We start from the raw sequence: 8885 nt of genomic DNA, 5'->3' as shown, positions 1-8885 counted from the left end.
GGATTTTTTTTTTTTTTTTTTTTTAGAATGTTGAACATACAATGGGTATACAAATCAAGTAACATATTTTCTGAAATGCATGTTGTCTTCCTGTGGTTTTCTAGTTTTTTTATGCAATTATTGGTATACACACACACACACACATGAATGAAGGTTCAAGCTTGAACCTATTCTCTATCTGGATTTACTGCTTCCCCAACTCGAATCCAAGACTCCACTTTTGCATCATGCTCATATCTCAGAAGAGTTCCAAACAAGATCTTTCCCTGAATCCAAATGAAAAGACCATCATTTCGTTACCTTAACAATTATCAAATATTATTTTCTTTTTCTTCATGGAGAAAAGATGGATCAAGAATGTTTAACCTTTACTCTCCTATATGAAGCTAATGTTGTCAAGGGCTCGTTGGATTTCTTCACTTGTCCACTTTCGTTACTTATGTTTATCATCTGGCACCGATTACAACCGCCCAACGACTGAGAGAAAACACACCACACAAAAAAACTGTGACCATTTGTACAATATGATCACGAATCAAGTGTTAAACGGGTCCATGGACTTACCGTGAAACTACCGTCTCCTATCTTGAGAGTTCTCCATTTATCTTCTGCGTATGGTTCACCTCCGGCTATAACCAGATTTGGTCTAAACCTATGTGGATTTAGTTTCTCAAGATCTCGGTTGGAATCCTTGCCTTCTGCAACCAAATCAGTTGTATCAAACCAAGAGCGAATAAGGAATAATAAGACATAAGATTAAAAAAGGAGATGATAAACGTACTTGCTTCTAATCTTATGTTCAGATCAGCAACACTCTCCTCGGAGATCAACAAGAACTGAGCTTCGTTAGCAAAGTTGATATTGCTTTCCAAAACTCTGCACAACCCAGGACTCTTGTTTCTGTTCAAGCAGTGTTTGGAAGTAGAGCTAGAGTACTGTAACAACTTGCATTGCCGACCAATGGCATTGGTGAACCAACAATTGATTCTTGTTTCCTCGTTGTGATTTTCGAGTCTGCGCCACAAAGTTATAGTTAGATTAATCAAAAAGGCAGTTTAAGTAAGACATTATACGTGAGGAAGATGAAGCAAAGCATACATGTTGTCATGTGCATCGAATTTATCGCTCCTTGGATTATATGAATTAGACTTGATTTTGATGTACAACTTGTCTTTGCAGCGAGACGATTCTACAACCAATAGTCCTTCCTCCAGGTCGATAAAGGTGCTAATAAGAGACATCTCAGGCACCTAGAAGGCATTCCCAACAGAATCAAAATCTTTGCTGACAGATATGTAGATAATAGAGATTCAAGTTAGAAGATGCTCTAGTACCTTCTTTTGGGTAATAAGTTCACCCGTCAGACCCTGAATCATCCATTCCCGATCATGCAACAGGCCTTATTAGTATTTTTCAAACATAAACACACAAGTCAATCACAAACGTCAAAGAGGTCACCAGGCCAACCACTAATATAATTGCAAGAAAATCAATACTGGATTAAGATACCTGTTCTGCAAAGCGGCCAACGATTTACAGAAAATCCAGCACATGACTTGATTGGATATATGGTAACTGATTTAAGGTAGTAGCCTGGATTGGATTCTTTACTTTCAAGTTCTGTGTGTACCAACAAAAAGCGGGAGCCTTTGATTCAGACACCATAAGTGTGGCTAATACCTTAAAAGATTAAAGCTAATACCTTCACTAGAAAGTTGAGCAAACCTTCCATTGACGGCAATTCCATTCCCAATCTTCGTTGGAGGTGAAACAAATGAACTTACGATAAAATCAATAAATTTCTGTCAACCAAGCATAGACTTCAAATTAGGTAACAACAGCAGAAGAGTAGAAAATGAGATTTGTTCAAATAAAATTCTACAGCCTCGCACAAATGGAACTGAGGAAAAGCTAAATAAAGGAACCTATATATATATATATACCTTGGCCTCTTCAAAGGTTGACATATAACCAAACGAAACTCTAACAGCTCCTGTTGGTTTTCCGTTTATCACATCATTGTCATCCCAGCAAACATGCCCAGCCTGGGTTAAAATAAAAGATGTCAGGTTCAAGTCCTGATCTGGTAACTCCAAAGCCAGTAAGAAGAATGATAAGCAAAAAGAGAACAATTGTACCTCAACATTAGACAGTAAATCAGAATGCGACAAGTCGAGATACTTTGCACATGCACCAGGATTGCAGAAGCATCCTGTCTACACCAAAATGAATTCCGCATCAAGTAACTCAATGCAAAGATTACACATTGCCAAAGATATGCAAAACCCTCATCTTACTCAAGTAACTTCTCTTCTGTTTTCAGGTAGGTAGAAGAATTCAAAGAGAGGGAAAAAAAACTGAACTGTGTTTGCAAAATATACCCGTAACTGAATTCCAGATAGAGAAGCAAGCTTTTCCACCTCCAGGTAGCCAAACCAAGAGCCATCAGGTCTCTTCAAGTTGAATGTAACCGTTGGGCCTGATTTATGTGAAGATAACTATAAAAATAAAAATTAGAATGAATCAGATACTATTGCTTTCTTTTTATTGAAGCATTTTTTCACCAAATAAATGAAAGCCATAGGATTGATAAATTATGTGAAACGAGAAATCTCTCTTTTATTATGAAAGCGCTTACGTTCAGATTTTCGCTGCCATACAGAACACATACACCAGCTCCGTTTCCATGTCTTAATGCCTGAAGTTTCTTCTTCACGTACATGGAAAGTGATGTTGTGTGCCTGGGAAATAGATTCAGAAGACAGCTTTAGCTTTAATACACTAGCAGATGGTTTGGAGGGAACTTTTTAAAGTTCTACAAATTTCAAACAATGATTAGAAACGACCAACTAGATGATCTTCTATAGAGAAGAGAATTTATAGTCAATTTTCAAAGGTAAGCACAAGTTCTACTCACATCCAAATTGCTGAAGTAGTAAGGGACTTGAGTAATCTGAAGCCATGGCGGATGGCTGCTATGCTCAAGAACGAAGCAGAACCATCCTCAAAAAACTCCTCCACCCTTTCTCTTTTTTTAACAAAGTCAATGTCAGCAATTGCAGCAGCAACCGTTCCTGTAAGTATTATGTTCATCAAATGGCATACTAAGTTAACCATTTCACACAACCAAATGAGATGCATACCTCCACTGAAGTAAGTCTTTTTAAGCAATTTGGCAGCATCTGTAGATTAAAGAGAAAAGCATCATGTCAGAAAACCAGTATTTGCAATCTTTGTTTCAGCATACAGTACAAGTAGATCTTGCTTGAGTCTGAAAAGAAAGAACAATAAAATGAAAACAATACGGGGAGATCTTAACAACATAACTGCTTTGTCTGAGTTGTTTCTGAACTACAGTCGCATTTATGAAGACACACATAAGAAGATGAACCTAAGGAACAATTACGCACCATTCCGTACAAGGAGAGCACCAAGCCCAGTAGGATAACCAAACAACTTCATGAGAACAGTGAAAACAAGAAAGTTAAAATCTGAAAACTAAAGATCTAACTCTTTATTATTAGAAAAATTGAAGGAGATACCTTGTAGAATGACAAAACAACAAAATCTGCAGGGAACTCCGATAAATTAGGTGGTTGTGTAGCACAGCCTTTTGCAGCATCAATCAAAACCATCCACCGTTTGCTCCTAATAACAAGGGCATAATAAGCCAGATGCAAGTAAAAATAAAAAGAGAGGAAGGGAGAGTGTAAGACGGTACGTACTTGGCAAAGGGAGTGCCTTCTAGGATAGCTTCATTATTTTCTTTAATCAAGTTCACCAGATCGAGGTTGAACCTCAAGCCGGTAAAATTGCACTCCGAAGGGAAGGCAAATAGATTACAGGCATCTCCTGTAAATATAAAAAAAAAACGAGATACACAGGATAAGATGAGACACGCTACATCTTGAACAGACTTTATTCAGGATGAAAGAACAAAGAGAAGATTCTACGAGCAAACGTACCTCTTGACTCTTCGTTTTGGAGTTTAGAAGTGTTTCTCGTCTGCACAGCACGAGGCTTTACCTTGATAAATGGTCCTGAACTTGCTAGCTGACCAGGCTGGTTAGCTGCCTCTTCAATATCCACTGCACATGCTGAAGCACCTTTACCCAACGCATATTCCCTAATACCAAGTACACTGTTGTGGTTCTCCATGGTATACACAAAATTGCTGTCCTGAGTCCACGGAAATGTCTCCCCGACAATCTTCAGCGCTGCTGTGGCTCCGGACGTGAATACGCAGCTGTAGTCTTCAGGAGATGCATTGAAGTATTCAAGTACCTGACTCCAGTGTGCAATGCAGATACATTACAAAACAAAAATTCTCCAATATTCTATGGATAACAGCTCAAGAAATGTTACGAAAGTTGTACCTGACGCCGAGCATCAGCTATAATTTCACTGGTCGTTGAACTGATATCACTTTGACTATCTAAATCACTATTAAGGAACCCCTTTCAGAAACAAAAAAAAAAAAAAAGGAAATTTTACTATCCATACTAACATGGTTCTTTCTCACTAATAAACATCATAGTTTCACAATCCTTAAGTCACAAACTAATCAAAGAAATGCAAAATCTGAGATTCAGAGCCGACTAGGATCTGCCATCTCATCTAGTAAAACGAAATGTAAAACATCGCTTATGAGGTCCAAAAGATGAGGATACGTGGATTTCCATAAACACTGCTTGTAAAGTCGTTGAATATATTTTCCATCTGCAACTCAGAATACAAAGTAGAACCAGCATGATCCAAATACACAACACCTGCACATACCACAGGAACTTTTAAGCTCAAGCTTCAAAACCCAGAAGTTTAAACAACAAAACTGATAAAGCATAAACATTATACTGGAAGGAGAATTCTTATAATACCAAAAAAATACATTAACAAAGTTTGATTCATTCTAAACAATATCTGAAATGTTTATACGAGCACTGATTGATCAGTGTAGTAAATCACCAATGGTTCTAAGTCTCCACGCCCAGATAATAAATCTCATTGATTACGTACATAACCTAAGTTCTAGTAACTAATGCCGAATTTTCCACCGACCAAACACAAACTCAATTCATTTCGAAACTCTCAAGTAGTTTGTTTAGCTGTTCAATTTCGGAATTTCACCTCAAAAGCTTCGATTTTTCGAAGTTTCTTGAGAAGAACTCATACAAGATTCAAGGAACAGAAGGAAAACGAGAAGATTAGTAACAAAACCTTGGTCTAATCTCTTGAACTCAGTCTCGCGGATCTCAGTGATGCTCTTAGGACCATCTGGGTATCCATAATAATCTCCAAACTCCTTTAGAAATTCTTCCATGGCGATAATCTTCGAGATGGAATCTCTCTCTCTCTCTATCTCTCTTTCCATGTTTAATCTCAGAAAAATCGTCGACGAAAAAACAACGCCGGTGATTCCCGGCTTTTTTAAAATAAAATATATTTTGCTCTTTTAGTATATTCAGCTAATTTGCTCTTTCCTCTTTTGTATTTTTTTTTATGTAATATAGAAAAAATGGAAATATAGAAAGCAGCTAAAACTAAAACCTGTAAATGGAAAGCCTGTTAACTTGTAGCCCAATACTGAAAGCCCATTTACATTAACTCTTGAATGTTGACTAGACCAGTGGACCAACTAATTACCTACCCATTTACTAACATTTGCTCCAAATCATTTTCCTAACTTTTTGATTGTTTTTCTTTCTTCCAGATTCTTTTTAATTCCTGCCAACGATAATAAAACAAAATCTTCAAATTGAAACATTAATAAAAATGAACATCTATATCACGAAATTATTAAATAAAATATTTATTTTGCCTGTACAATAGTTATGATCGCTTACACCCCAAAGGAAAAAAAAAACTATAGCCAATTATTTGATTTTTTCTCAGTTGTTATAATCGTTTTCAAGTATTTTATTTTCTGATGGTATGAGTTATAACAACCGACCAAGAACACCAACTATTAACTGCATGAGCGTGAATGTATATTTAATTTTGTCACCAAACGATCTCTTTCTTTTAGTAGTTATTATGATTGATTAACTGTTCATCCTTTTTTGATCTTATTGTTGTTGATACATATATGATATATATGATTTGAGAGATCAAACTACTGTTTAAAGTTTATAAAACTGTAAAATATTTTTATTATGTTAGAGTATATACGGTTTAAATATTATGTATCTTGTAGATACACTAGATATTCTCTCTAGAACATTTCTTCTATGTACTATATATATTCTTCTCATATATAATGATATTGGATACAGAGTTTCCTATCTTACATGGTATCTTACATGATATCTTCTCATATAGATATACGTTGGTTGTCAAAAAAAAAAAGATATACGTTAAAATGCCGTCTTTCTTGTTGATTAATCGATGTGTCAACTGTTAAGCAATCAAATTTTAATATTATTGTAAGACAAATTGTATTTACTTGAGTAACTCGCAACTAACATCAGCAGATATACAGCATCAGAAATCGTATCAAAACGATATCATATGATTATAAAGAAAACTATATCTTGATTCACTAAGAAGTGACAATCCCATACACGACAAAAACAAGAAGTAAATAGAGAAGCCATGTTGCTTCAACTTGCAAGAAACTATAGAGAAGAGTCAAAAGACTAATTGTATAGTATTCAATTCGATATACAAACAAAACAAAAAAGAAAAGATTTCAACGTAAACATACATATAAAAAACTTGTGAGAAATTTTCCAGGTGGGCCATGGAAATCTTAAGGCATAGAGATGGGATGATTTTTTGTCCAAACAAAGCAAATCTAATGACTTATTACTTTAGGGTTGGACCCACAAGAAGATTTCATGTCTCACTTTCTCTTCTTCTCTATAAAAACAGACTCACTGCTTATTCTCTAAATTCCTTCTTCTCCTCTTGATCATTTTGCTTTCAAGTCTCAAAAACTGTTTCTCCTAAATGAGACGTAACGGTCACAGTCACGGAGCAGTGTCGCCTTGTGCCGCGTGTAAGCTTCTCCGGCGAAAATGTGTGGAAGACTGCGTCTTTGCTCCATATTTCCCGGCTAAAGAGCCTTACAAGTTTGCCATTGTCCATAAGATTTTCGGTGCTAGTAATGTCAGTAAGATGTTGCAGGTGAAAATTCACCTCTCTATTTTGTCCATTTTGATATTATATTTATGACCGGATATATATAACTATGAAACATACTTGTACTGCAATGTTCAAAAAAAAAAAACATACTTGTACTGAGAAAAGGGCATTATTGTTTAAACATGTATATATAATCTGACTGTTTGACCCAAAAACTGACTAGGGCTTGTAACTTATGGTTCCTTTCTGATGCAATTGTACCATTGTGTGAGTTTAAGTGGCAGTCTAGACATCAGGGCATCTCCAACTACAACATCAAATTTTTTATGTTGAAATTATACCAAATTTAGTATTTTGATGTTAAATTTTATTTTTCATCTCCAACTATTGAACCAAATTCTACACCAAAACAATATTTTATATTACTAATTTTTTAATCTTGATAATTTAATACATTAGTAATTTATGATTAATTATATTTATCAGTTATCACATATAAGTTTATATTTATTTATTAAAATTTAGTAATTTTATCTTTTTTTATTCATATATGTTATTTTTATTTTAATTAATTTGTATACTTTATTTATTTTATTTAAAATTAGTCTAAATTTAAAATTTATACATTTAAAAGGAAAAACATTTTTATTTTGTTACTGATGTAACTGATAACTTATTTAATTATATTATTAATTAAAAATATAAATACAATATTAGTTTAATGTTTTAGTATATTAAAATAAAACAAATATAATATATTAATATATTATGATATATTCATTTTAACTATAAGTTAAAACTAATTAATAATACTAATATATCTATAACTAAATGAAAAGTAATAAATATTTTATTTTAGTATTTGGTGTGATGAATAGAGTTACACCAAATTTGGTATAACATTTAGAAAGAAAAAAAATTGGTATAACATTATTCACTTTACCCCAAATTTGGTGAGATTGTATTATTTTTGGTGTTTCATTAGAAATGAAATTATACCAAATTTAGTGTTTTGGTATTTCATTGGAGTTGGCCTTCTAGAGTATAAGCTGCTTTGAAAAGAAACGGCTTATATAGTACTGTCATGAAATCATTTACATTTTAGATCAGTTTGGATGATCATTCATGCGTATTAAACCCTTTAATTTGTTTTTAATTCTCGATTAGTTGTGATTTTATTAATTTGTATATATGTTTTTGATCTTGTCAATGTCATACTCATATTTGCTTTTTATAAGTATTTTATATCTTCGGAAAGTATTGAAACCGCGTGTAAGAATAGCGAGGAAGTCACTTTCTAGTTTCTAACAAAAGTCTATATTACATGTCACGTTAAAAGGCAAAATCATGCATTATTTTCTTGTTATCGTATGACTAATTTATCACGCGGTGAATAATTTATGTATATAAAAGCGACTGCTTACTGTTTTCTACTGTTAATATATTTGTCTTTGCAAAATCATTACAAACAAACAAACTCACCATGTGTTTCAACCATATAGTTATTACTGTATTACATAAAGGCATCACATGTAGTGCAATATCATTTGATAGTCATCATTGAAAGTTTCTAAAAACACCATCAAATATTTATCTGAGCAAGACCATTAAATCCTAAAATTACATGGTTTCACTCTCTGCATCCTTGCACGAGTTTGACAAAAACTTATGAAAGTGCAATATTAGACTCAAGAAGACCAAACATTTAGTCATTTATTAAAGAGAAAAAGACAAAAATAGCACTAAATCAATTTTATGTTCCCAAACTAGCACTCAAGGTCAAAAGTCACAAAAATAGCACT

At 33.8% G+C, this 8885-nt stretch overlaps 2 protein-coding genes across 4 annotated transcripts in view; one reads left to right on the top strand and one right to left on the bottom strand.

The window, feature by feature from the left end:
* Positions 1-48: 48 nt before the first annotated feature.
* LOC106295608 (molybdenum cofactor sulfurase) lies at positions 49-5444 on the bottom strand. 3 transcript variants are annotated; one of them, XM_013731552.1, is made up of 21 exons: positions 5218-5444; positions 4671-4769; positions 4377-4435; positions 3966-4284; positions 3726-3852; positions 3543-3648; positions 3411-3456; positions 3144-3182; positions 2918-3074; positions 2639-2741; positions 2364-2498; positions 2139-2216; positions 1944-2045; positions 1703-1802; positions 1510-1620; positions 1335-1399; positions 1099-1250; positions 782-1014; positions 565-698; positions 367-477; positions 49-266 (listed from the first exon to the last, which is right to left on the bottom strand). In XM_013731552.1, the coding sequence occupies exons 1-21, from the start codon at positions 5369-5371 to the stop codon at positions 168-170; spliced, it is 2529 nt and encodes an 842-aa protein (XP_013587006.1). In that variant the 5' UTR covers positions 5372-5444; the 3' UTR covers positions 49-167. The 3 variants fall into 3 exon arrangements, with proteins under 3 accessions (XP_013587006.1, XP_013587007.1, XP_013587008.1); XM_013731553.1 differs by having other exon boundaries at positions 565-695; XM_013731554.1 differs by having other exon boundaries at positions 2382-2498.
* A 1440-nt stretch (positions 5445-6884) lies between these two features.
* The window catches only part of LOC106295610 (LOB domain-containing protein 3-like), a 3147-nt gene continuing 1146 nt past the window's right edge, over positions 6885-8885 (top strand). Inside the window, exon 1 of the mRNA XM_013731556.1 lies at positions 6885-7125. Coding sequence (XP_013587010.1) covers positions 6949-7125 — 177 coding nt within the window. The 5' untranslated portion in view covers positions 6885-6948. The remainder of the gene's footprint in view (positions 7126-8885) is intronic.

This window comes from Brassica oleracea, chromosome C5 (genome assembly GCF_000695525.1).
Source record: "Brassica oleracea var. oleracea cultivar TO1000 chromosome C5, BOL, whole genome shotgun sequence".
NCBI classification, from domain to species: Eukaryota; Viridiplantae; Streptophyta; class Magnoliopsida; order Brassicales; family Brassicaceae; genus Brassica; species Brassica oleracea.
The sequence above is the reverse complement of the archived record's forward strand: the minus strand, read 5'-3'. Positions and strand labels throughout refer to the sequence as shown.